Genomic DNA, 27,435 nt, shown 5'->3' with positions numbered 1-27,435 from the left:
TAGATGGAGAAGAAGAAGATGATGGGGGGATGGAAGGAGAAGATGATTTATTCTGTTTGTTGCTGGCCGTGACTCACGCGGCTGAAGGAACTCTATGACTGCAACCCTAGAAGCAAACGTTATGACTAGGCACCATAGCTGCTAACCTGATTGGGTGTCCGACACAATTACCTACAATATTTCATTTACCATTGGACCAACTTGTATAGACCGTCTTATAAAGGTGGAGCAGAACATCGTTCATACGCAATGACCGCCGCCGCGGCGGACAGACCGAATAGCCCTTGGAACAGAGAATCTTCGCCTAAATGTGAGAACGTGCGCTACTGCTGTCAGTATAGCTCATACAAATGGTCCTAGTGCAGCAGAAATTACTCTCTCTTGATCCCGTGGTGGTTACGGGTGGAAATGCGGCTGTTTACGGAGTAGTTGTCATATTTTAGGAGGAAACAATTGGTTCAGTGAAGCCCAGGGATGTTTCAAAAATGATGTGCCGAGCTACTGAAGATGTGAATTGGACATGATGAGTTTTGCATGATCGTTGCCTGGTGAACCTGTCACAGCCTTTGACGACATCACATTTGTGTTAGTTGAAGCCATCTCTAGACTTTTCTCCCTCTTTCTCTTCGCATCGACCCACGGACCCTTCCATCCCCGTCCCATTTTTTGTCTTTCCAACAAGTTTCGGCTTTTCATTCTTGAACGAGGAGAGTTCTTTCTGGCATATTCCTTGATATCTTCTCAAGCGAGCCAACATGAATACCTCCGGGTTTTCCTGCGCCAGCAGCGAAAACACCGGCTGCGAAGAGAATGCCAAATACATCTGCAGCAACTGTCATCTCGTTGCCGTGAGTTTCCTTTGCTCCTAATCGTGCTGTGCTTGACTTCTTTCCTCTAATAATGCGGCCATGTCGTACTGCGGTCGTGACTGCCAAAAGGCCCATTGGCGTCAACACAAGGAAGACTGCAAGTCTCCTTTGAACACGTCCGAGTGGCAGCCCCAGAATCTGATTAACGAGGCACCCAAGCCAGCCAAACCTGCCGTTATTAACTTGCTGGCCCCCAAAAATCCCGAAAGCCAAACCAATGCCGAGAAGTTTCTTTGGGGCAACACTCCGGCCATCGATGTCCTCAAACTGGAATCATACGAGGGCGTCAGCCATAGCGAGCCTCTGCGTCTTCTCTTCGCCGGTACAAGTACTCCAAACTCTGTTACAGTTTTTAGTACTAAACAGACATTTACTTCTATGCTGCAGCTTCCGGGGACCTTCGCAACGTGGTCAAGACAATCGGCGAGCTTCCGGAGACCTTTCGCGGCTCATTGGAATTCACACTCAATGACCGAGACATTGATGTGGTAGCTCGCAATTTCATCCTACTCTATATTGCTCAGGCTGGAAGTATCTTAGAAACCGACATTGAATCCATTACCCACCTTTGGTATTCAGCTCTAGTACGTGAAGACGAGATGGCCACCGTTCAGGATCTCGTTTGCCCATTAATTCAAGACGCCTGCGATAAGATCAGGGACGATCCATATTACGGCGAACCCAGATCCACTTTTGCGAGGACCTGGGTCTTTTATGAGCGCTCCCTCAAGCCTTTGCTCTCCAAGTCTTCGTGGAACAGCCTTTTGCCGCGCCTTAAAGTACCCCGCAGGCTTGACAGCACAACGCGCACATCAGATGCGCACAGCAACCCTGCTGGAACCGCAAGCCGTTGATTACCATGAGCGCTTCATGTGCCTCCAGCCCCTCCCTTCCGGGTCGCAACGGAGAAGTTTTATGACGACGGGTTGCTTCTCCCATTCGGAGCTTCACGTCGAGACTTTCAATCCCCCAACCCGTGAGTTTACCTGAATCATTGATCATTGATGATTGGAATCAAGACGATGACATATCTGCAGAACTCTATTCCGGCGAGATCACAGGTGGCAACCTCGCTATAATGCAGACCCCTTGAACGGATGGTCTGCAGACGATGTTTGTACCACATCGAGTGGACCAGCCACGGCTGACCTTTACGAAAAGCTATACTACCATCTTCGCGCTGAGCTCGGAAAGTTCTTGACTCGTCTTCGCACACTGGATGTTTCGTTCATCTCGCTACAAGTTGATGCTTGTAGTCTCCGCAACCATCTCAAAGAGGGTTCTTACGATAGAGTAGATGTAAGGACGGGCATGATTTCCACAATCTAACCCCAACTGGCAATTGCAGACGCGAAGCATTACCGCTAATACTTGGCGAGAAACCCAGGTCTGAAAGATTGGAGACCTGGGTTATCTAGGATTACCAAAGACAATCTTCTATACGATCCCGTTGCTCCATTCCCCCCGAGACAACCCCCATGCGACCCTGATCACCAAATTCATGAACGCCGTCGACGAAGTCGTGCGTGACCCGAGCAGAAACATCGACCTGGCCTCCTAGGAGCGTGCAGCAGCCGAGCACATCCAACAGTTCCTCCCTATGGAAAAGCATGTAATGGGATCTATGGTGGGGACAATGCAGAAATACGAGCTTGGCTTGGGTATGTTGACGCACTACGATAAAGCCTTCAACTGGTATGTTTTCGAGTTATCTAGTTTTCATGCCCACGGACCGCACTCGCACTCGCACTATCATAGGATCGCTACGTACTAATCTCGTCCTTCTTAGCTACGCCGATTACTGCCAGTTCCAGAGTACACAGATTCATATGAATGTAGTCCGGAAAGAACCGCACACCGTTGTCGACAAATGGCCGACTAGACCGAAGTTGCAGCCCGGCGAGCCAGGAGCGCAGGAGGTATTCGATCGGCACCTCCTCAGATCGGTGTCGGGCAAGCTCCGGTATGTTGAGTGGAAGCGTCGAGCAGAGTGCACTCGTGAGATGGCTCTCCAAAGTCCCGCAAAGGTACCAGCTTGGCTAGGGTTACCAGTGACATGTGAGGCGATATTTCGGGATGATATTCATGGCCGAAAAGGATATTTTGCACCAGCTACCTATCACCGAAGGAAGTTCCGCAGTCGGAAAAGACAGGGCTTTGGACAACTATCGCTGCATTCATGAGGAACCTGTGGTCGTGATCGCGTTCTGGGTAAACTTTCTACGGCGGAGAGATTTAGCTCTCCAGTTGATCGTGATTTATTGCTGCTCTACATTCAGGTTTTTTGCTAAATGATGATGTACCTAGGATAATAGACATCGAAATAATGTGCCTTGGTAAAGTAGACAAATTATTCACTCATCCTGTTCTGCTACTAGTGTCGTTCAAATATACCTCATTTCCAACCACACCTCTTCCCGACCACGCTTTCATAGACGCATCCACCCGGATCATACGCCACGAGTCCAAATTCGAGATTATCGGTGCCACGTTAATGACGCGAGAAAATATACCGGCCCCCACTCAGAATACGGACAGGAGTCCCACTTTGTGGAAAGACTCAATAAGGTTGATGGGTGGGTTCACACCACCGGCAGTGGCCGGTACCCGAATCTCGCGGAAGAGGACATGCAACACTCTCGCTCAATAAGGGAGACTAAGCAGGCCACCTGCTATCGTCTTGGCCTCAGTCATATTTACTTCATCATATGCAGTAATGGGATTTAAGTACTGCTGCGAAGCTCATAGTTTCAGCTTCGACAAGATTACATTCCCTGGCTGGTATCGTCCTGATCCTCATTGATTTAGTACGGGTACTATCAAGATGCATTTCGTGCCCTTCCTCACTACGTGCCTTCCCTTGCTCTGGCAATGCCAAGCTTGAACGTCTTTCGTCTACACCGACGGAGATTGAGATCATTGATGACTCCGCATGTCTCCGGTCTTGCTTTGAGGGGAGGCCTGCTTGTCCTGGAAATATGGTAGGCCATGCTGACACTGAGATCCATCCCAACCATCTACATCTCGTCCAATTCCTCTCGTGATCATCCTGTAATACGACATGAGCTTGAGCTGAGTACTAATACACTTTCCGCATTTAACAGATCGCAAAAATGCGTCCGGTACGACCCAAGATCCAACCCGAGCCCCGCGAATCACTGATCTGGTAAACGCGGGACAGAATAGCTGCTGGACCTGCTGCCTCCGGCACAAAGACGAGGCTGTCCAGTCTCCGCTGGTCATTGAGGCCCAGGCCAACCTTAATGATCATGGCAGGGGCAGCAGCCCCCTCACAGAGGCAAAGAGTACGTACCTAGTACCCTCACCTGGGACCCCCAGGTCTCCGGAGCTTCGCAATATTTTGAAGAGTGATAGTACTAATACTAAGGGCACTTGCCTACGCACACAGACTGGGTCGCGTACGTGCACGGATGCTGTACTGGCGACAATTGCGACCCCCTGCTGCCCAGGCCATTACTGCTACACTGGATATCGCGGGGACAGGGGGTATTGTGCTAAGTAGCCTGGAAACTAAAGGGCTCGGCGGCATGTCCTGACCTTACGGCAGTGACTGGTGCCCTGGAGGGATACGGGTTGCCGACTCAGTCTGTTGCTTGGGCTGGAAGTGATTTAGTACCAGCATACACCTACCATACCGTACAGTAGTACTGGTAGTGTTGGTTGTTATGTCATACCAGTGGAATGGGCTTAGCCTAGTTCAGTTTACTTAGAAAAGGGAATATTTATTCCTATGCTAACAGATAATTTGATGAGATTATTGATGCTAGAGCTTGCTTATATCTTTAGTGGATGCCGTGTAAGGCGGCTGAGTTGAGACGGCCCCGGTCTAAAACCCCAGGGTATATAAGCCTACCCTGTCTATAGCCTACCTCATTACTCACCGCTATTAGTTTCCTATATCAACTATAGTACAGTGTAACCAAGCACATACGACCACAGGGTGTGGAGAACAGGGCTTCCCGTCCGCTCAGCCGTACTTAAGCCACACGCCGGCTGGTTAGTAGTATGGTGGGTGACCACATGCGAATCCCAGCTGTTGTATGTTTTTTGCTCTTAAGTTTTTGCTTGTTGGGGGTGATTCTACTGTGTACAGGTTGTTTTCATTGACAGGGACTGGGTTTGTGGTGGTTTTGTTGATCGGAGGGGGGTAGACGCGAAGACGGGGAACGGAGTAGAGAAGTTAGGGCTATCATCCACGCATACCGGATTATGGCTAGCTATGTTTGCGTACAACCCCAACTTTGGGATATCGAGGTAGAAGGAGCACTTGAATACATAGTCTAGCTCTCAGCAGAGAGTTCATGCCTCTGCCCGGGGTAGGCAGCATCCAACGCAGACTGGAAAGCCGGCGCCAATCCTGATCCAACCATCCTAGAGCCCCCGCCCAACCAGCAAGCTATGGTACCATTTCCAGTCCAACAGCCACCCGTTCCTGAGATCACTGCCCGCATTGCACCCTCAGCAGTGCCAACGCCGTACCCTGCAGCACACCTAAGAATCATCCCCGTCCTCAATGCTGCTACGCCTCGGAACTGTACACCGCAGCGTAGGCAGACAAAGTCGCACGTCCCGCAGCCGCTGACAATATCCCCGCAGAAATAGACAAGCTGGTCCTCGAAGGTATAGAAGCATCTGGCTTTGGGGCCCATGGCTGGCTGTACAGATGGTACCGGTGTTAGTTAGTTTGGACGGTTTGATTGGTGGACTAGAACAGGGGTTGAGTGGGTTAGGGCTGGGTTGAGTTGCGCGTACCGGGACAAGCGTGATTGGGGTTGGGCTAGGGAGGTCGGGGATTTGGCCCCCTCCTTGGCGTCTTGTGAATTCATGGAGGAGGCTGATGTTAAGTTTAAGGTCAAGGTCTAGATCGAGGTCTTGGTTGAGATTGAAACTGGTGATGGTTGGGGTGGTGGGGAGGGCCAGGGCTAGGGCTAGTGGTAGGTTTGATGCGAGGAGGAAAAGGGTGGTAGACTTCATCGTTGGTATGATGGAGGTAAGGTAGCCCGATAAGTGAATAATGGGAATGACGTTGGCAAGACAGTTTGACTTTATAAAGAGGGCCTAAGTGGAATCATATGGTATCTCCACAGCCATGTGAATGTGATGAGCTTGTGAAGCTACCGGTGTATTTGACCATGTTCTAAAAGTAGATATATCCAAATAGGTAGAGAGAAGAAGTAACCCGTTTATTGGGATGTTTCTTTGATGCAGCAAGAACTATGGTAGACAGGGCAACCCACACACCTGACCCAATTGGCTGGTTCACCATACTAGTTGCATACGGGGAGGTATCATATCACAGGAAGAGACGGTATGATAGTCTGTACTCTACCTTTCTATATGGATGGACTTCATCATGTAGAAATCTGTGGTGGGGTTGGGAGAATGTGCGCTCAGCTTGGTGGAATATGCTGAGGTAGGGTAGGGTAACCGGTGTGAATCCAGAATCGAAGTGATGGCGCGGGGAAAGACAGCCCAGGTAAGCTCAGGACTGGGCAGGCTATGGTCGATAGTCAAATACCATATTGTTCAAGGATACAGTGGGTATAGGGGTGCTGCACGGCGATATAAGCTGGAGGACCAGGTTACGCAGAACCGGTTTATTTTTGAAATAGATGGAGATGCCTGAACCCCTAACCTTCCAAAACAGTATCTAACCATTCATATACATCACACCATATCACTGGAGCTCGGATCCGAACCGTCCAAGGCATCGAGGCCCTCATCATATGTCTCCGACCCTTCAGGTTCCGTGCAGAACATCCCATCGCAGGCTCCGCACGCCAGGACGGTGTTGCAGTTGCTTGCGGTGTAGTAGCAGATGAGTTCGGGGCACTATTGAGCAGCATAAATTAGCTTGATGTTGTAGTGAATTATATTGGCGGGGTTGGAAGGAGTACGCCGTACCGTCGACTGACGCTTCTCAAAGGCATTGATGAGAGTCGTCTTGCTCGCGCCAGGGACAGGGGGTAGAGCCAGGGTTAGGGTTGGTGCGAGAAGGGTCAGGGGGATTAATATAAGTTCCATCATGCTGGCGTTGAGGTTACCCACTGGGGTTATGGTGCATGTGAGGATAGCCAGAGCCAAGATGGATGGAATGGATGACCTTGTTTGGAGGGAATTGGCCAGTTAAATATGGTACCTAGGTACTTACGATGAAAGGGGGAGGGTAGGTGCCACAGGGCCTAGAAAAGGGTTACGCAGGTACCGGTCCATTATGAGATAACCTCGCGCAGCGTAATGACTTGCGTACTTCTAGGACCAACGCCTCTACCTAAGGGTGTGCAGTGGCAAGCCAGATAAGTGGAGCTAGATCTTGAGTTGTATGTACGCTCTGTGTGGCTATAGTTGCCCCCCGAGACATCCGATGATATACCATATACTATTACACCACTCTGTTTAGCAAGTGGGTACCTGGTAAGTAAGTACCTGAATGGCTGTGACTGCACCGGCGCGTCTATCCCTTAGAATCTCACGGCCTAGCCAAAACCGCGTCCCTCCAATCCACTGGCACGCGGTGCCGTACATAAAGCCGACGTCCTTTTACAAGCTCCGCAACCATATCTCTCGCATTGAACCGGGGGGAAGGGAGCCGCGCAGAACTGGAAGGCACACTAACCGAATTGTGTCAATCAAGTCTCAGGGTCGCGCTTCAAGGTAGGGGTGACAAGGTCTGGGTGGATCGAGCGCGACGTACCGAGTCCTGGCGTTGATGGAGGCTGTGATCGGAGTTACTAGTTGAAGACGAGCTGTACGTCCGATGGACGGGGGATAATGAGCCTGAAGGAGAGGGATCCTGGACAGTCTCAGTAGCTCCCGGGGAAGTGATGCACCGTCCGGTTATCTGGTTGTCGCCATGACATAGCGCGGGTAACTGATGGGTTGAGTCTGTTAGTTTGTCCCATCACAGCTTGAGGATGGAAAAGCCAACAGAAAAGGGCAAGGTGAGATAGTTCGTGCTTACACCGTTTTGCCTTTTACTGGAATCTATCGAAACTGACCTGACTGATGCCGGGGCTGACGAGGCTAGAGCGGCTATAATCAGCAACAAAAGCAGGCGGCGAAGGATAAGCTCCATCGCGGTGAAACTAGGAGACGTAGAAATACGAGGGGCCGTAAGAGGGAAAACAGCAGGAAGAGAATACCCCTCACGTATCTATGTACAAGAACCCTTTAAAAATAAAACGCCGGAGGAGCTATCGTTGTAGACCGGAAGATTTTTGCAGAAGACGCTGCGGAGAATTAGGGCTATCCACACGACTTGCCCTGCTTAAGGACTATGGACCAGGACCAAACCGCCCAGTTTAGGCAATCGACCGGAAATATCTACCATGTATTAACTATATGTGCAGCCGAGCCGCTGACATCCTGGAAGGGCTACCGTAATTGTATAGGTGGAATATACCTTAAGCAGCTTGCTAAGTCAGCCTGCTGTGGCTCGCTGGCAGTCGGCTATGGTAGTGATTGGGGCACAGGTTAGTCCTTGGCTATCTCGTACTTGGAGTATACGGGATCATATCTATTGGCTTCAGGTGCTATGCTGGCCAGACCTAAATAGGCATTTATGAGCATTAGCCTTCCCTTGGTGAGTACTGGATATTACCCTACAGTATGAAATTCAGCAAGAAACCCCGAGTTTGATCATATCCCCAGCCATCTATAGGCCCACTGATCTTACCTTCCATTCCAAAATGTCTCTTACCCCTACATTGAGTATCTACAATATTCCATCGGAGGTCAGAGAACTCTGCAGGATCGGGTTAACAGATACTATGAGGATCTCGATGAGAGACGGTTAATAACGGTTGTTGACGGATATTGACACGCAAAAAGGCCAATTGAATTTGAAGAACATCTTGCAAGTTTAATTTAACCTAGAGCATAAAGCAAAAAAACCTTCCTACATGTGGGCGTCATGATTGGATGTTGGATGCCGAACAAGGCTGAGATCCAGTTCGGAGCTTTTGCCCGTTTGCCCGGACAATGAATGCTGGCTAATCGCAATCATACACGCCACTGACAAGGGACAGAACAGCCTTTGGTGCTTCATCGAGATGTCCGCAGAGGCGTGCTTACTGGTCCAGCGAGCAAAGGCTGCTTCACCCTGATCCGTCAAACGCTCAGCCCGCCCACTACAAACCTCAAAGATGAAGCCCGCGGCTTAGGGTACGTCATGGCCATCAATTGTTAGCTTCGCCTATATAATGCTCACTGATTCCCGCCCAGACACTTTCTCTTGGACATCTCTCATCAACGCATTGGGCTCGTGGCCGTCAGCATTGGACCTGTCGACGGCCGTACGCCTGGTTCTGCTCTTCATTGCTTGCTTCCAGGCAGGGCGAGGCCCACCATGGCTTTCGTCGCCGCCATCCCCCTCGCCCAATTTGCCGCCGCTGCTATAGGAACGGTATTATTCGACACGGCTTTCGTGGTCACGTCGGGGTTTGTGATAGCTAGTGGCATCCAAGGACTATGCAAGCCCATGAGCGCCACTGCGGCTGCCCAGGCAGCGGCAAAGGCAGCTGCAGCTGCAGAAGCCGCCGCTGAAGCGACAACTGCTTCTGCTTCTGCATCTGTCTACACGGCTGTCACCGCTGCTGGCACCGCGGCAGCCCCAATAACGACCACAGCCACGGCCACCGGAACAGCCACGGCAACGGCAACGGCATCGACAACGATAACTAGTACTGCAAGCTGGCTGTGGGCGCTTGCCACGTCCCCGGCTGGTATTACTGCTGGATGTGTCCTCGTCGCTGGCGGTCTCGCCTGGTATTACTGGGTAAGTCTGTTCTTCTCAAACGGCTACCTCCGACGAGGAGGGACTGTAGTATAGTTGGCCTGTGCTAATACACAAATACTTAACTTCCAGCGCCGTCCGTTCAAGTCCAAATCCAAATCAAAGTCGAACAAGAAACCCCCACCCCCCAGCACCCCTACCCCCTCCGACCCCAACGGCAGCGAACCACCCCCGGGCTTCAACAAACCCATCCTCATCCCGATCAACGAGTTCCGGAAGCTCCTCGAGTCCCGCGGTAAGAAGATCTACGAGGCTCTGACGACGAAGAGTTCCCCCGGCAAGACTCGCACTATCTGGTCAGATGACAACTACCGCATTGACCTGGGCCATGTTGTGCACGGCGAGCCGCGCTTGAAGACCTGGCATTTGCAGGTGCAGAGGCAGGCCAAGTCGGCCATGGCCTGGTCGCTGAGGAGCAAAATTGGGACGCACGAGAAGCTGTTTTGAGATGTGATTAATATGGAGAGGATGCCTAGCTTTGCGGCTTGGATGGGGCGGTTGTTGGCGTTTCTTGACCTCTTGGAGTAGGTTTGAATGCAGGTGGATGAGTTAATGTTGAGGAAATCGATCTGCTGGATTGTACGTCAAGAATGTTGTCATGAAGACTTGATACCATAATTTGATCGTATCAGCCTTTCGATGGACTCGTTACCAAGTAAGGTATGGATACCATAGTTAGGTAGTTGATTCTAGGTGTGCTCAAACTCTCGAGTTCACGTCCTAGATTGGGGTATTGGAAGACGTTCCTTCCGCAATTGATTTACTTCTGGCCATTGAGTGAAGGGGAGCATCTCGTGCATGGCACTGATGGAGCTTTTAGTCAGTTTCAATATGTTTCCAATGTGACGCGATCTTGCCAAGCCTACCCTACTGGTAGATCTTATCAGCTCTGGCCGTGAAACTGAGGACCTATTGAGTTGAACTGAATGTAACTGATAGAAATTCAAAAGGCAGAATCTTAGGAGACAATGTTAGTTATATTCAGAGCTTACCCTAAGTACCGGAGAATCGCCAAGTGTAACCTTAGCAGATCACTTAGCCCTACCCTTGTATAACAGCAATGTCCGGACCAGCCAGGAAGGGGGGCTTTTAGACCCAGGCTTTATATTCTTATGAAGCTGTACTACCTACCCGCCTGAGTATAGTGCTGCTTAGGTACGCAAGAACGTTGAGGTAGTTGGGCTCATCCTTAAGTTCTCCCTGCAGTTGCAGCTGCGGACGCGGGAGATTAGGGTTAAGACCGAAAAAAATCAAAATTGGGGAAGATAAGAAAGAATCAGATTTTATTCGTAAATCACAAAACTTCAATAAAACTACTAGGTATCGGTATTCAGAAAACAACTGCAGAAGCAACATATGGTAGGTATTGTGCGACAGGCATCTATTGCCTATGCCGTAATGAGGCAAACTTGATATTCAGGCCTTATCAGAGTCAAGAGCATCATTGATAGAAGACGAATCAACGGAACCAGAAGAGTTGGTAGAGCCAGCTAGATCACCCAAATAGTCGGAATTGTCCGAGTCCTCGATGTTGCCCGCATCAGTCAAGGAGGTGGAACCAGCAGTACTGGTAGAAGCAGTTGAAGCAGAACCAGTGGAGCCAGTAGACCCAAGGGCATCCGTGAAAGCAGACACATCGGAGCCAGAAGAGCCAGTAGAAACAGCAGAGGTAAGACCAGGAACCAAACTGGAAAGACTGGTTACATCAATAGGAATCGAAGAGGAGATTGAGCCAACTAGGCCAGTCAGGTCAAGAGAGTTCGTAGAGCCAATGAGACTAGTCAACTTGGTCATGTCGAGAGGGAGAATGGATGGGAGCAAGCTAGCCAAGGCAGAGATGTCGAGAGAGCCGGTGGAGGAAGAGTCAGCCTCAGTGCTAGTCGAACCAGTCGTGTCGATAGGAGCAGCAGACTCGGTGTTGACTGATGCAGTTTTGTCAGAAGCGTGGGCATCTTCGTGATGCTTGGGATGCTGAAGTGTAAATTTATTAATCAACGAAACTATGTAACTGACGGAGGACTGGAAAAGCTATTTTCAACATATGTGGCTTAATGGAAAGGCGGACTCACGTCACCGCGTTGTTCAAGAGCAAGAACATGGTCAGCTGCAGTCCTCGGCACAGCTAGGGCTGAGACAGATGTAAGGATGGGCGCGAGGAAAAGTGGAAGTTGGAAGAGAGTAGACTTCATTTCGGATGCCTTGTTTATACAAGCACTAGGTAGGACAGGTAGTCTGTTCGTAAGCCTCAGTACGGCCTTCGAAGAATACTGGACAAAAAATCGTACCTAGCGTAGTCGAAAAGATTCATGTCCAGGAGGGAGTAAGCTGCATACTTAAGAACTGGACGAGACCTAGGCAGCACTATATCTCTCATGGAACGTAACTGTAGGGCATACTATGATACATCAAAAGATCGCACAGCCACGTCACTTAACCCTGGGTGCAGGGATGATTGGGGCTGATGGTCAAGGTCCGGGATGTTTTCATTTACTGGATGCGCAGAGGAATTCATGCATGCATGGACAATCCTGGAGGATGGGCTGACTTCGGGGTTGCCTTTAGGTTGTAGCCATTGTAGCTGTTTAAACTAGTCAGGGCTATAAATTAAATTGGTCTTGAGCGGTGGTGGCGAAGGGTCAGGAAGTCTGTAATGTAAGTCTGGGTAGTATTTATCCATATATACAAGTCAATACTCCGTATATATGCCTAGATTAGGCATGAGTGCATAGCTAAGCGAAGATCGACGATGTCATGAGCGCAGAATACCGGAAATCCTGTCTGGCGATGCATTGGCTGACCAACCACAGCGTTCATTAGGTAGCCAGGTAAGTGGCCGTTACGCAGAGAGGCTGGAGCAAGATCGAGGCCAAAGTGGCGAGACTCTGATCAATGGCACTGATTTACACGTATCTTGTGTGAGGTTGCAGATCCTGCTCGATCCTTCGATTCCGAGCATCTTCTGCACAGATTCCTTCGCTTCAGCCTCAGCCCTGATCCCAATTTCCGCACCAATAGGCGCACAAACTGCTGAACTGCATATGCATTAATACGTGTCAAAAGGACATGACATCAAAAGAAGAGTAGACGACGACTTACTGGACCGGTAGGACCGGAACATGACAGGACATTTGAAATACTTCAAGCTGGGGCTTGGAAGTGACCATGTCACAGGATATACGGACTCGGTGGTCATAGACGATTTCTGCACGAAGTCGACCCCTTTCTCTCGGTGATTTTCTGTTATTGACAGTAGCTGGCTGTAATAAACATCCATGTTACCACTTACCTAGGTCAAGATAGGAAATGTATGCGCGGCGGACAGCATCAAGACGTCCTTTTATTTTACTAAGGTACCTGAGGTGAGTTCAGAACACTGCCGGATAGCTCAAAGTTAGGGCTATTTACCCGAGAGCACCTACCTACCTACCTACCTAAATCCGTGTCTTGGGCAGAATTGAAGATCGTTTACAGTAGAAAGCAATGTCCAAAAACCACCAATATCTATTGATAAAAACAGAGCTACTATGGTACCTAGGTACCTATTCACCACAGTATCTTCGAACGTATCCCCTTTCAACTTCCCCATCAACTAGCTCCCCATACCCGTCTCCATCTCCCCGTCCGTCTCCAAACTCATCCTCCCAATCAACTCATCCAACTCACACCTCGATTCAAGCGTCATAGACCCCAACATCCTCTCCAACCCCTCCAGCTCCGTACTCACCGGCTCACAGTACCGCATATACCACGCCGCCATGCCGGGCTTCACAAAATCCCCCTCCTGCAATTTCTCCAGGAACGTGCGCGCCCACGGCTGCGTCGCGTTCGCACAGCTGCCCAGCGTGCTCTCCGCGATGCGCAGGATGTCGACGCGGTTGAACCGCGGCACGATGCCGACTTTGTGCGGCGTCGCGAGCTTCGTTGAGAAGGGGGGGTGGTCGAAGGGGCGGTTGTGTTGGAGAAGGACGCCGCGGTAGGTTATTAAGCCGGTTGATGCTGAGTTTGATGTTGGTGCAGGTGCACATGGGGATGGAGGCTGTTTCAGCTCGGCCAGGATGTGGCAGAAACTGCAGTCTGCTACGTGCATGGGGGTGTGCGACGGCGCGAGGACAACTACCCACCGTGGGACGGGCTTTCCGCGGCGGTCGTGGCAGGTGGCGAGGTGGATGTCGAGGGTTTCGGTGCTGACGGGGCTGTAGTCGGCGGCGCGATAGGGGACGGTGATTTTGCTTGAGTTTGGACTTGAGCTTGAGGTTGAGCTTTCGCGGGGGTTGGGACTGGGAGTGGACACGGTGCAGGTGGGTGATGGGACCTGGGGGGGGGGGGGGTTAGTATGGTAGAGGTTTGTAGAGTAGACGTACCAGATGGAATAGAAATTGTTGCTTTTGGGCAGGGTAGGCACGGTAACGCGCTCGACGTAAGTGCAGTGGTTACTTGGGTGATCTGCTCGTTGGGGCGGGTGGGAGGTACTTTGACTCTGCTTTTTAAGGACTTGGGGAGCGCAGTCTATCATGAGTGACCTGTTGGGATGCATGAAAGCGACAAGTGATTGCTTTGTGTAGATGTCTAAGCTCTTTGTATCAGTGCTCAAAGTTGCTTTTATTTACAGCCAAGGGTGTAGGGCTGTGCAGAAAGGATCCTGGGTATAGATAAAGAATCACAGCTAGACAAAAGGCCATGTGGGCGTTAACAATGAATATCTGATCAGCTGGCTCTTTTAGCAGCACATTGCTACTTTCACTTGGAATACTTCTTTGTTCCCTTCTGTTCAGTCTACCATGTCGTGAAGGAACAATGGAACCAGTTGACCATGGCCGCACCTGACGCACAAGTCAAGGCCCGGGCAGTGGTGGCTCCTTCCGTCTCTGATGGTACCTGCACGTGGAAAGCCCTTGTACTTTTCTTTTCTTGTTTCTCTCCCAGTAACTTTGCACAGTTGTCTAGACAATCTTCACGATCAGTCAGTCTAAGGGTGCCTCCTTAACCCCGCAGTTTTATCTCAGCCTATACGCATGCAACTATCGACAGGGATGCCCTCCTTGAAGATGGAGCAGCTGAACAGACCTCATACCCCGGTATCTACCAGCCAATGAAGCTTGAAGGCGCTACACTCTACGATCAGCGGGCCCCGATCTCATTAGCCGGCCACGAACTGCTGTCGTACTGCAGAAAGCCACCGGGAACAACGGACGAACCACTACCCCATCAGATCGCGCACTGCTTCCAACCGATGCTACAGAAGAATGTCTAGACCCCCGGATTTTGCAAGTTAACCAGATGCGTCGAGAACGGTCTCCGCAGACAGTTCGTTGCAGGGGTCGCTATTGCAATGGCTGGCTGGGTCTTCTTTCCCCCATCACGCGGCCACGCCGATGAGGAAATGTTGTCCAGCCAGCCATCTAGACTCAGTGTGATGGGGGGTGGTATTCGATCAATTTGCTCTGACGGTTGCATTATTTATTTAACAACTCTCGCCTCTGAGAAGCAGATCTCGTTCACTTTTGCAATCAACTCTTTTTTTCTTTACACTTGCATTTTCCTCACTCTTTGCCACAATGCCAGATGCCCAGTGGAGCCGGGTCAATGAGACTGACCCAAGCCCCTATGACCAGGTCTTCGTCATGAGCGAGAGATTCATCAACAGGAACTTCAAGCTCATGTACCCAAATCCTGTGCCCTGGGGACGAAGGGACAGGGAGGCAGTTCGCACGAATGATCAGAAGGGACAATGGATCAAGCAGGCCGAGGTCGAAGCCCCCCATGTTTCGATCCACGTTGAGGAACGCAACCCTGCCTACCAGATGCTGTTCACTCTTCCCTTCCACCGCGGAAGGTTCCATCTTCGTACCTCGGGGCCAGGAGCTCCAGACAGCTTCCATGAGTATAACATTAGCGGCTGGAAGCTGGTGTTCAAGACCAGGATTGGTAGGCGACTTCACTTGTGAAAGTCTTATGCTTATGTGAGGTAGCAAGCAAGGTACTTAGTAGGGACGACCCCAAGTATGCCGTCTACAAGAGCTCGGAAGGCTTCCGCGACTCGGTCTTTGAGCTCGCTCAGCTGTATCTCGATGCGTCTGGTGAGCTTGCCTAGCGCCTTGCTTGACCTTGACTGACTATGTAGACGTCGGTGCCGGCGGTGGCTTCGACGCGGGCAAGAGCTACTTCGGCGGACGAACGCTCGCTGCTGATACCCTAAACAACCTAAAGTCGTTTGCCAGCGAGTGGCTCAACAGTGCTGACGAGCGAAAGCTGAATGTGATTGGATGGTCGCTGACCAGACAAGAGCCGTCATCTCGTGAGTAACCTCTAAAATGTTTATCTATACTATGACTGACTGGCTATCAGCTCGTAACTGGGTGGGCACCTTTGCTCCAGCGGTCATTGACTACGCGCCCTATCCCTGGATCGACCCTCGCCGTCCGACAGTTGAGACAGACGGGCTTGACCAAAACGCATTGGCGATACTGACCTACACTGACGCCAGTCGACGCCGAGGGTACGGAAGTCTATCGAGTCGCGGCGCATATACAGATGGCGATGCGGCCTTTTGCATGAACCGAGACCTCTTCTGGAAGCACTACTTACTGTCCGTCCTACAGGAGATTAACCAAAAGACCGAAGTCTTTCCCCAGAAACCACCGCCGCCTCACCAAGCCAGAGTACAGAGCGTCCAGCCAAAATATGTCTTAGGCAAGAATCGCGACCATGGTCGTGCCAGCGATAGTTACTTCGCATGGAAGCAGCAGGCGACAAACGGCCAGACGCACTGGACGTGGCAGGGGAACAGGCACAAGGCCGAGAGCATCAGTCGTCAGCACCAGCCTCCGTGGCGATTTAACCAAGAAGGTGAGATCTTCTCCAGTTTGGTGGAGCAAGGTACTATTGAGCCTTTGTCTAACAAGTATACTGCATGTAGCGACATCCTCTACAGATCTGTCCTTCACTCCCGGTGGCAAGGAGATCCACCTCAAAGGAACCCTTATGTACAAAATCGTGTTCGACATAGGACTTTCAAAGCCGCAAGTCTCGCATTCCCAACTACAGCTACACACTGACCTAGTCCCGCAGGTACTTTATCCACGAAAGCAAGACTGAATGGCACCTGCCTCTGACGCTCGAGGCCGTCCGCAGTGGTGGGCTCCAGGTGCACGCACACCGACCCACTGTTACTGCGAAGACGGTCAAAGTCGGCCCCCAGAAGGTGCATCAATACAACGACACCGTCCAGCCTGTGTTGAATGGATACAAGAAGAGTGTCACGAAGATGCTCAGCGACCAGCTCAAGCCGGTCTCTGCAAAACTTGGCACATCGCTGGGTGAACTGCACAAACTGTTCCTCCCCGGCGAGGGGGTGTTCCGCTTCGGCACACCGCAGTTCAACAAGCGAGGTGATATCATCGTTGATCTCGAGTACTCGAAGTAAGTATCAAGCCCCCCTTCCAGTTCGTCACTGACAAGTTATAGCGTCCACGCACCAACAGGACGCTACGTCGTCAACAGGCTGCAGGTAGCTCGAGACCCTTCGGATGAGACCACGAGTGACGGCGCGTCCCATGTAGAGGAGCAAGATCTCGCCGCTCAGTTCGAGCACATTGCGCGTGTGTCTGGGGACTACCCTGAAGATAGACCTGTCTCCGGCGAGGATACGCACTCCCACAGTGGCGAAGAGGAAGATGAGGGTCAACACCCAGACACCTTCATCGACATCGAGCGTCCCGATGGACACCAGACTGGGGAAATTAGCGCTGACCATGACTGGGATTACGTCGAGCGGACTGAGAGGCCGTGGCATGAAGAGGGCGATGATGAGTTTGAGGATGATGAGCGTCCTCAAAAGCCTGATGACGGACGGACTACCTATGATGATTTTGACGATGAGGTTCCTCCCCGCAAGCAGAAGCCGGATGGTAGCCCGAAAGACGGACGGACCACGTATGATGAGTTTGATGACGGGCATACAACCCGAGATGATTTTGAGGGGCCTCCACCTGGGGCATTGGATGGTTAGACTCTCAGTAAAGGGTCGAAGACTGAGTGGTTATCCATTCAACATGGGTAGCAGGCATTGCGGATGTAGTCACATTATCCAGTTTGCACTTCTTCTTTTGCTGATGGATCGTATTGGCACCGTCTTCCCTTGGCATCTCACTATGATTACCCTGCCTAATAGATTGTACCTAACATGTTAATGGCAGGGCAATTGCATACCTCTTCAGTGCTCATGAATCTACCTAAGTAATAAGCCAGTGCTTAATCCTAACATTGGTAATGGCACGTTGCTCATTATGGCTTCCAAACTGTCTCCGAGTCTGCTTAGTAGTGCGACGTTGGCCGAAACCCTGAAGTCGAACCTGCATCTCATATGCAGCTTATACAAGGATCCCTGAAGCTTAGTATCGTAGCACTCCATGGCCTATGTTACTATGGTGCGAGAGCCTTTGATATACCCAAATACTCTAAGGCCAGCTTGAATACACCGTAAATGGATCAATGGATTCTTATTATCCTTTCAAGGATATCGGAAGACCAGCCGGTCAAGTTTCGCCAGGACTTAGCTACACCAGTACCAGAAAAGCATGCACATTATGGATATACATTGATTAACTAAGATTACAGCAGCCTACGTACCCACCGCATGCCACCTATGGTACCCTAAGGACGGGTATACAAACCACCTGCAACAGCTTAACCCGGCCCAGCTTAGACTAATTTTAAAACACCGTCCCCTTCGTTTGCTTCCCCCTCTCCTCCTCAATCTTCCTAACATTAATATTCCTCCATATCACAATACTAACTAGACATAGCGGCATCAGCGCCGCCCCCGCAATAACCATCAGGCGCATCACATGCGCATACGAATCCACGATCGCCTTGCGCTCGGGACTCCCATCAGCGAACTCCATCTGCAGGACCATATCGCCGAAGATCGTGCGCGCATTCTCCTTCTGGTTCTCGGGCAGACGGTTATACAACTCTTTAGGGAGGAGATTATTCCACAGCGCCCCCGCAATCGCAAGCCCAATACCCGACCCCACGCCGCCGAAGAGTCCGCCCAGAGCATTTGTGACTGCAATATACTGGTGCGTCACGGGCGCCATGATCGCTAGTCCGCTGGCGACGGTGAAAAATCCGCTTCCCAGTCCAACGAGGATCTGGGTGAGCGCTAGCACGCCGGGGTTCGTGCCCGGGCTGCGGAAGGGGATTATCAATGCTGTGCCGAGGAGCATTATGGGTACGCCCGCGTAGGCTGTGTATTTGAAGTCTCCGGAATAACTTATCCAGGCGCCGATGAGGGGTGCGAAGACCGTCGATGTGAGGCTGTATGCATTGAGCACGTAGTTTGCGTTTGTGATGCTGAGTCTGTGCACGACTTGCAGGTAGGATCCGTAGTACCCGTTCCAGGTGAATGTTGACAGGAACATGAGGCCGTAGAGGAGTGCGGAGCCGATGATCGTGCCTTGTTTGAGGTATTTGAAGGGGAGGAATTGGGTAGGGGCGTAGAGAGCTTCGTAGGCGTAGAATGCGGGGAAGAGGAGGATGCCGAGGATTAACATTGCCAGGATGTAGGGTGTTTTCCAACCATTTGGTGCGTAGGCGACTAGGCTGAAGGGGAGGAGGAGGAGGGCTAGGGCTGCGGTGATTAGAAAGATGCCGGGGATGTCGAATTCAATGGCGTAGTGTTTTAGGGATTGTGTCCATGTTCGGCCGCTTCGGGCGCGGGGGGTGATCAGGCCGCGTCTCTTTGCTTGGCCGCTCATGTACACCATCAGCGCCATGGCGGGGATACTGCATCCGACCAGTATGATGGCGAATGCACCGAATGCCCAGCGGAAGTTTAGATTCTTGTAGAAGAGGTCTGCGATTGCCGGGCCGGCAAATGTACTCGCGATCCGCGGGGTCCCGATAATCCCAAAGTAGATCATGCGGTTGCGGAGACTCGTCATGTCGGGGATCATGACTTCGATCACGTATAGCATGCCGATGTGCCCGGTCCAGTAGAGGACATGCGCGGCGACGTACTGCTCCACTGTGTAGCAGGTTGCCTTGAGGATCATGCCTACGACACACACGGTGATCATGACGACGAACCCCTCGACGCGGCCCCAGATGTCGATTACTTTTGACAGTGCGAGAGGCGCGACCCCGCCGATTATGGAAGAGAGCACGCTGCCGACGTTGAGGAGGCCGTGGCGGCCGAAGGAGGAGGTGATGTAGGGGTTTAGGGTCGAGTCGATGGCGTTTTGGAGGTAGTCGACGAAGGAGATTATGTACAGTCTAAACCGGTAGGAAAAGAAGGGTTAGGTGGTGTTGTTGGTGGGGGGAGAGAAGGCTTACAGGCAGAATAGGCTGACCAGCGTCCATTTGGACCAGATGGCTGTGATTGCTCTGGCTCGCTGTACGCCCTCCTGGAAGCTGCTGTTTGCGTCGGAGTCGAAGGCTTCCTCGTCGCTGTTTCGAGTGCCTGGGACAACCTGAGGGTCCACGACGATGCTCTTCTCGATGTCATGGGGAGTGGTCTGGGCCGTGGAGGGCTGGACGTTGCCCGCATGCACCTCGTTAGGGCTATTGATGGCCATATCGAGGTTGACGAAGATAACAAGCACAGAGAACAAGATACAGAAACATAAGTCAAAAATGGGAATCTGCAGTTCTTTAAAGAAAAATCCCGCCTCATCCCACCTTCACAGGGTCTTGGTCGCAGGATCGCCAAGGCAAGCCAAGCGCCGCCGTCCCAACACCAGGGCTGGGCAGAGAAGTTGTTACTGGTGTAAAAGATCAGATAAGATGACTAGTGGCAAAGCGTATGCGCTATCGCTTAATATCAACCCGGGAAAAAGAGGTTTCTTGGTGCGTAGGGTTGCACCGGTCTTGGGGGCCAAGGACGCAGCGTAGAACCCCATTCGACAAGAGGTCATTTCCACGTGCAGGACAGAGTTTTCTGCATCCTGGACCTCTTTAAGGCTAGGGGATTGAGGTCTTGATGTTCGGGGGATGTACCCCTTGTGGTTTGGTGGGCTTGGAAACCCGGCCTACATGTACTTAGGAAGGGCTGGAAGGGCCCGGCCTTTTGGGCTCATCATGCCACTTTGAGATCGTGACTGCGATGTCGGAGTAGTTAGGACAAAAGCAGATATATTCTTTTCTGATTGAGAATCGTCGCTGACCGAGAGAAGGCAATTGAGTCTCGGCCACGGTCTGCTATAATACCATGGAATGCTCCTGCCCTGCCAGCGAAGATAGTCGTCGATGGCCGTGGAATATCCATACTGTCCTATTCAATGGCCCTGTATGGCGCAGCTTCAAACTCCTTGGAATGTTGCAACCATATAGTTTATACAGTAACTACTGCATTTGCGATGCTATTGCCCGGCTACTATATGACGCTGACCTTGTCGACTCAAAATCTTCAGCACCCCTACCCGTAATCACATATATACCATACTATGCTATTATCTACGACTCCTCAACATATAGCTTCTAACCGAGGGATCTTGACCAGTATCTGGATCACCCTTATTACAGCTTCAAACACAAACCGGATGACTTCAGCAGACGGTTTCTACGACCTACTTTAAAACCCAACCTGATGCATATGACCAGACTGCCTATCTCCCTTACTATCCCATTTGCTTATAGGAACAAACCCCCGCTCCAGCCTCATCGTGGCTGTGCTGCGTCTGTCCAATCATGTTGCTCTCGAAGCGCTCAAGCGGCCCCCAACCTCCAACATCGCTCCTTCCTCCAGCTGTGCAACTTTCGCTTTATTAAGGCAGGAGCTCCTTATAACATTGAATTGCACTTTCCCAGTAATCAATTTTGCCATGGACCACATCCCACAGGTCCGCGACTCCGAACTTGAAACCGCTCACCTCACTGTCCCCTACTTGGCGGGTGACGGCCCATGGGAATATGGGAGTCTGATGCGAGGCTTTGATGCCTTTCGAGCGTTTCCTGAGGAACATGGATACAGGTCGCTTCTGAGCCGGGACCACAATGTTGTTGGTTGCGTCACCCCTCCAGTTGGCTTTCTCCAGGCATGGCTGTACTTCGGTCTTCTCACCGAGGCATTCAGCACGCTGGATATGAAGTTCGAGGCTAACCATTTCATCGACGACTCTGGTGATACTCCCAATATCACAACGAAAGAGCTGAATCGGTATCTCTGGTACTGGGCCGCCGTGGTCTCGCACGGATCTCGGGATGAGATCGACGAGCACTCGGCGAATCTGGATAAATGTCTTGAGCTTGCGAATGCTGTTGTTAATGAGTTCTATCACCAAATATCAGCGCCAGCACAGTCAGAGAAAATGGAGTCAGGATGGTCAACGACGGATACTATGCTCTTTTCTATCATCACGCTTGTCGATTACCTCCGCCGGGCACGCATCGACATCAACATCTACAGCTGGGAAGTTAACCTCCCAGCACTGGATTGGGACTTTCCCCCACTTGAGCGAGCTTTAGCCGCGGCAGGATGGTGTAAAGCAGAAGTTAGCAGACTGAGAGACCAGACCGATTGTTCGACTCGGTTTTATCTTGCGCAGATTGACCGCTGGGCGCAGGGGAAGGATCATAGTCGGTGCATTGCTGGGAAGGGGTGCCAGGCGCATCAGATTGATGAACCAACTTACAAGACGCGGCATCGGCCGGATTGTAAGGGCGAAATGTGCTGGCACCTGGGACCGGTGGTGGAGGATGTTGTGAAGATACTTGGTGACGGGGGATACCCGCTTGTTAACTTATCAGAGAACAGTAGGGAGGTCGAAGTACACCCAGCCGATCACGGAGACGTATACGTGACAATCTCGCATGTCTGGTCAGATGGCCTAGGGAATCCACACAACAACACACTACCGCACTGCCAGCTTGCCTACATTCAGAACCTGGTCAAAGCTCTTTACCCAGGGGCTTCGCACCCAGTGAACTTCTGGCTCGACACTCTCTGCATCCCAGTGGGCGATAGACACTCCTCCTTCCGGCGTACCGCCATCAACCGCATGCACGAGACATTCAGAGCATCGGACAAGACCCTCGCCCTTGACAACTCCCTCATGGCGCAGCGCACTGACACAGAAATGGACTGGGTTGAGATGAACATGCGCATCAAGTACTGCCCCTGGGTGACCCGCGCTTGGACCCTTCTTGAGGGCCGGGTAGGCAAAGAACTCCTCTTCCAGTTCCACGACAAGGCAGTCTCATCGACCTTCGTCTTTGATCCCTCCTACGCTGAGCGAAATATCCTTGCAGTATCCGCTATGCTCGAGAAACGAGGGCTGCAGAAAGTCCTCAACGAGCCAAACGCGCTTCGTCTTGCTCGTGCGTTGACACTCCAACCAAAGAGCTTGGGCGCGTCTGCCAAAATCTACGATATATGGGCGCCAATGCTCCAAGAGGCCGGACACTTGCAAGACCTATCCGATATCGATGACGACCTGAGCGTGAACATCCAAACACGCGTCTTCTGTCCGGTGACAAAGCACTCAAACGCCGGGACGCGTAACATCCGCGACGACTTCTGGCTCGAGAATATCGTCTCTACCCGCAAGGACGCAAACGCTGAGGGAACGCAGTACGGCGCCCATGCGTTTTTTGAAGGGGTCAGTCTGGGCTTTCGCGGACGCACGGCAAGCAAGGCCGAGGATGAGACTATTTGCTTTGGACAAATGCTAGGAATTGACACGGCGTCTTTGACAGCTATTAAGCCACTGAAGCTGAGGGAAAGATATTGGCTTACTCTCATTGATTCAAACCCAGTGCTTAACATGCTCGCGTGGACGGTTGGTATCGACGCGCGTGCTAGATTGGCTGAGTGCCAGGAGAGACGGATTCAAACGCTTCTGACGCAGATTGAGAGGTTGCCATTAACGATCCTGCTATGGAATGTGCCGCGCATGGAGGTGTCAGGGTGGAAATGGGCACCGCTGTCCCTACTCGATGTTGGTTCTGGTTCTGAGGGTGAAGGGACGTGGGCGAGCAGCGAGAGAGGAATTGTTGGGCCCGACGGGCTGACTGTCTCTCTGCCAGCATTACAGCTGAAGACAAAAGACGTTAGTAGAGCAGCAGATATAGACGTCGGGCTATCGGAGCCACTATACCTCCAAGTCTCAACTGAAGATGACGGTATGGGGCCTGTTGGTGGAGGCAAGGTCACATTCAAACTCCACATTCAACCGATACCTTCTGAATGGAAAAGATATAAGACGTGGTCTGCTTTCATTGCTGCTGGCATGTTAAATCGTCTTGCAATCCTGACACGGCGCCGTACATCGATCCATGACCCGTTCAAGAACAGAGGCGTTCTTGTAGAAGTTCGTGAGAGAGTCGAGGACCAAACTTATATTGCAAATAACCGCGGAGTTGTTGAGCGCCCCCATGAGCTTGAGATGCAGACGCAGAAGTTGCCGGTCATATCTGTTGGTGGGAGGTGGGATATGCAGTCCAAGTGGTGTATCGGGTGATGTCCACGGGTGATTAGCTCAGTAGAGCATGTAATCGCACTTAAACCTCGAGTCAAATGCAGAGGTACCACCTCTTGCAGTTACCAGAGAATGGTAGTTATTGACCTATTTCCGCCGACGAAGGCTTCAGGATAGAAAGCAGAATTAATAGACATCGAGGGCACTCACGTGACATTCCAAAACAACCCGTCTTGCCCTAATCGACAGGCAGTATGGGTTGAAAGCACCACTAGAAAGTAGATTGCCTACGCCGCTATGGGCCCGAACTACATTTCTAGTGAATAGCCTGTTGGGCGCGGGGTTTCGAATGGGGTCGAGGCCCAGCACGGATTGAATTCCAATTGTACGCTGGCCTCCATATGAATGTTTCACCTTATGGTAACTTCACCCTCGTCTGGGGACTTGGTCTGGTGTATTGGAATATCGCTTTCCCTGTGACTCAGTGTCGGTGAGATGAGTTGGCATTCTGGGCACGGAGTCGGGGATTCCAAAAGGGACCGTTTGTACCCAATTGAACTCGGCCCAGTCGACTATAAAATACCTACGCCATCACCTTTAGTCTCGCTACCGAGGGGCAGAGGACTGCATCTGGGATGGGTGAATTGACACATATACATATCGATGTGCGCGGATGCACCTGCCCTAGACATCTACGACAGTGCCAGACTAGCAAAGTCCGGGGGTATGGAGGGGTCGGTCAGAAGTGGTGCAAACCAATCAAGGTATGTGCCTCCCGTCTCTAATGCTCCAGATACGTAGCCTGGAAGCTGCAGCCCCCGGTTCATGTTCCAAGCTTCCTGTCTGCGTCTTCTCAATTGGCGAATAAGGGCCTTGATTGAGGAGGGGGCGAACTTGCTGGCGCTTGATTCGGAAGAAGAAGAACGCGTCTAGGTCCGTTCCACGTGTCTTCGTCCGCTGTGTATATAACATTTCTTCTGACTTGCATGGCCAGCGCATGGCTTGCGTGAATCAAACATCTTGGCCTTTGTGGAGGCGGAGTTGGACTTTTTCTTTTTTCTCCAGATACTGTGTGTCCCAAGGAGAGAATTGTAGTTCCTCTACTTGATCCGTCTTGTGCCTCTTGAGTTTCCTTCAAGGGCATTTTCAGCCGAGTATCCATATCCAATTGCTACCCAACCTTCTCGAACCAATTTTTCCAGCAATGGATATCCCAGAAACCTGCACCGTGCTCATCATCGGCGGCGGCCCAGGAGGCTCCTATGCTGCGTCTGTGCTGGCTCGGGAGGGCATCGAGACGGTCTTGCTGGAGGCAGAGACATCTCCCAGGTCAGCCTGCACGATTTGAGTCATAAATAGTTCTGGGACTAAACGGATGGCAAGTACCACGACGGCGAGAGCTTGCTCGTTTCCACGCGGAAGTTTTTGAGGTTTGTTGATGTGCTTGATATGTTTGAGGAGCATGGGTTTCGGCATAAGGTGGGTATTTACCTACCTGTATATGGTACCTGCCTGCTTGCGTGGATTGCAATGCAGTGTCCAAAGAAGATATGGTAGCCTCTCTAACTAGACACCTGGCATACCACTAGAACGGAGCTTCGGTCATCGTCAATAGCAAGCCTGCCGCGTGTGAGTTAACCTTTCTTATCCTGACACATGCGAGCATGCCATCCACCTAAACGTATTCCAGACACCGACTTCCTCCCGTACGGCGGCCACGCCTGGAAAGTGCTCCGCTCCGAAGCAGACGAGCTGCTCTTTCAGCACGCCAAATCATGCGGCGCGGCAGTCTTGGACGGCACACGAGTCACGGCACACGAGTCACGGATATCGAATTCGCCTAGTTTCCCTCTGAGAAAAGAGATATACCCACCACTCTGCCATTTCCCAATGGCCCGGCAGAACCAACAAGTGAAACTACCGAACTACGCCGTCCAGTCTCAGCCTCCTGGATCCGCACCCGCAAGGACAAAACCAAAACCACCGGCACAATCACCTTCAAGTACCTTATCGATGCCAGCGGGTGCGCCGGCCTCCTCAGCACAAAGTACCTCAAGAGCCGCCGGTTCAACCCCGGGCTGAGGAATGTCGCGGTGTGGGGGTATTTTGAGGGTGCGGCGGACTATGGAGTCGACACGCCTAGGTTCGGTGGGCCGCTTTTTGACAGGGTGCAGGGTGAGCAAGCCCACCTTAGCAGTCCATCTGACCTGACTGGAGACTCCCGACTCTTCCTGAGAGGCCTCTTGAGCTAATGGGGAACCAACTTTCCAGACGGCACCGGCTGGGCGTGATTCATCCCCATGCACAACGGGACGACATCGGTGGGGATCGTGATAGCGCAGGACATCTTCACGGCCAGAAAGGCCGGCCAAAGCTCACGATCCTTCCTCATGACCTCCCTATCCCAGACACCAGAACTCCTCTGCCTCCTGAAAGACGCAACCCTCGTCTCGAACATGGACGTGCGCACCGCAACCGACTGATCCTACACGACGTCCACCTATGCCACCCCTTATCTCCGCATCGTCGGCGACACAGGCTGCTTCGTTGACCAACTGTTCTCGTCTGGCGTGTATCTCGCGCTTTCGGGGCCGTTGTCGGCGGCCGCGAGTATTTGCGCCGTACTTAAGGGGTGATTGTGATGAGGGGACTGCTGGGACCTGGTACAGCACGAAGGTTAAAGAGGCGTATATGCGCTTTCTGCTTGTGGTGTCGGGGGCGTATGCGCAGATTCGGGGGAAGGAAATGCCTGTGTTGAAAGAGGAGTTTGGGGAGGGGTTTGAGAGGGCGTTTGGGTTGTCGAGGCCGAGTGAGTTGTGTACTAACTTTCAATAGCTTCTCACTGCAAAGGTCGTAGGGTTATTGCTAACTGGAATCTGATCACGTCTAGTCATCCAAGGTGCCATCGAAGCCGCTGGCGGCACAGAACCGACAAGCGATGAGGTCTCGCAGTCCATTGACTTCTGTATCCAGGTGATCCGCAAGGCCCAGACTACGGGTGCCCTAACCGGGCCTTGCCCTGTACCCAATACAAAAGATGAGCTCGAGGAGCAGATGCATGCAGTGAGATTCGGGGCGGGATGTCGCACTTCCGGGCTGATGTTGTGGAGGGCAGGGCTGTGAGGTTGGGGACGGGGGCTTTAGGGTTGATGGAGGTTGGCCCGGCTTCAGATTCGGCCTCTGATGAGCTGGGTTGAGGAAGGGCCCAGGGGTAAATACCTTATTTAAGTACTCTGGCTGTTTATTCTGGGGAAATGTACTTGGATCGGTATTGTTTGTCTTGATAAATCAAAACGACTCAGGATATTCTAGTATGACATCCTCTGTTTCAGCT

The 27,435-nt window shown here is 51.7% G+C and overlaps 8 protein-coding genes across 8 annotated transcripts; 5 read left to right on the top strand and 3 right to left on the bottom strand.

The window, feature by feature from the left end:
- Nucleotides 1-908: 908 nt before the first annotated feature.
- Nucleotides 909-1,723, top strand: BDW74DRAFT_181072 (uncharacterized protein; the record flags this gene model as incomplete). The annotated part of the gene is made up of 2 exons (XM_073729912.1): nucleotides 909-1,191; nucleotides 1,257-1,723. 2 exons carry the CDS (start codon nucleotides 909-911, stop codon nucleotides 1,721-1,723), a joined length of 750 nt encoding a protein of 249 aa, XP_073580949.1.
- A 7,514-nt stretch (nucleotides 1,724-9,237) lies between these two features.
- Nucleotides 9,238-10,131, top strand: BDW74DRAFT_181071 (uncharacterized protein; the record flags this gene model as incomplete). The annotated part of the gene is made up of 2 exons (XM_073729911.1): nucleotides 9,238-9,666; nucleotides 9,757-10,131. The coding sequence occupies 2 exons, from the start codon at nucleotides 9,238-9,240 to the stop codon at nucleotides 10,129-10,131; spliced, it is 804 nt and encodes a 267-aa protein (XP_073580948.1).
- Nucleotides 10,132-11,100: 969 nt separating this feature from the next.
- On the bottom strand, nucleotides 11,101-11,873 carry BDW74DRAFT_181070 (uncharacterized protein; the record flags this gene model as incomplete). The annotated part of the gene is made up of 2 exons (XM_073729910.1): nucleotides 11,101-11,655; nucleotides 11,754-11,873. The coding sequence occupies 2 exons, from the start codon at nucleotides 11,871-11,873 to the stop codon at nucleotides 11,101-11,103; spliced, it is 675 nt and encodes a 224-aa protein (XP_073580947.1).
- Nucleotides 11,874-13,273: 1,400 nt separating this feature from the next.
- Nucleotides 13,274-14,197, bottom strand: BDW74DRAFT_181069 (uncharacterized protein; the record flags this gene model as incomplete). Its single annotated transcript, XM_073729909.1, has 1 exon — nucleotides 13,274-14,197. The coding sequence occupies one exon, from the start codon at nucleotides 14,195-14,197 to the stop codon at nucleotides 13,274-13,276; it is 924 nt and encodes a 307-aa protein (XP_073580946.1).
- Nucleotides 14,198-15,239: 1,042 nt separating this feature from the next.
- BDW74DRAFT_181068 (uncharacterized protein) lies at nucleotides 15,240-17,692 on the top strand (the record flags this gene model as incomplete). Its single annotated transcript, XM_073729908.1, has 7 exons — nucleotides 15,240-15,609; nucleotides 15,654-15,761; nucleotides 15,806-15,979; nucleotides 16,030-16,530; nucleotides 16,601-16,679; nucleotides 16,753-17,103; nucleotides 17,149-17,692. 7 exons carry the CDS (start codon nucleotides 15,240-15,242, stop codon nucleotides 17,690-17,692), a joined length of 2,127 nt encoding a protein of 708 aa, XP_073580945.1.
- Nucleotides 17,693-18,289: 597 nt separating this feature from the next.
- BDW74DRAFT_186965 (uncharacterized protein) lies at nucleotides 18,290-20,261 on the bottom strand (the record flags this gene model as incomplete). The annotated part of the gene is made up of 2 exons (XM_073731361.1): nucleotides 18,290-19,959; nucleotides 20,020-20,261. 2 exons carry the CDS (start codon nucleotides 20,259-20,261, stop codon nucleotides 18,396-18,398), a joined length of 1,806 nt encoding a protein of 601 aa, XP_073580944.1. The 3' UTR covers nucleotides 18,290-18,395.
- Nucleotides 20,262-21,506: 1,245 nt separating this feature from the next.
- BDW74DRAFT_186963 (uncharacterized protein) lies at nucleotides 21,507-24,435 on the top strand (the record flags this gene model as incomplete). Its single annotated transcript, XM_073731360.1, has 2 exons — nucleotides 21,507-22,398; nucleotides 22,432-24,435. The coding sequence occupies 2 exons, from the start codon at nucleotides 21,507-21,509 to the stop codon at nucleotides 24,141-24,143; spliced, it is 2,604 nt and encodes an 867-aa protein (XP_073580943.1). The 3' UTR covers nucleotides 24,144-24,435.
- An 870-nt stretch (nucleotides 24,436-25,305) lies between these two features.
- Nucleotides 25,306-27,224, top strand: BDW74DRAFT_186962 (NAD(P)/FAD-dependent oxidoreductase; the record flags this gene model as incomplete). The annotated part of the gene is made up of 7 exons (XM_073731359.1): nucleotides 25,306-25,430; nucleotides 25,502-25,584; nucleotides 25,792-25,907; nucleotides 25,946-26,276; nucleotides 26,439-26,563; nucleotides 26,748-26,910; nucleotides 26,992-27,224. 7 exons carry the CDS (start codon nucleotides 25,306-25,308, stop codon nucleotides 27,222-27,224), a joined length of 1,176 nt encoding a protein of 391 aa, XP_073580942.1.
- Between the last annotated feature and the right edge of the window lie 211 nt (nucleotides 27,225-27,435).

The sequence above is a fragment of the Aspergillus multicolor genome (assembly GCF_047715735.1).
Source record: "Aspergillus multicolor strain CBS 133.54 unplaced genomic scaffold BDW74scaffold_25, whole genome shotgun sequence".
NCBI lineage: Eukaryota > Fungi > Ascomycota > Eurotiomycetes > Eurotiales > Aspergillaceae > Aspergillus > Aspergillus multicolor.
This window is presented reverse-complemented; position numbering and strand designations above follow the sequence as displayed.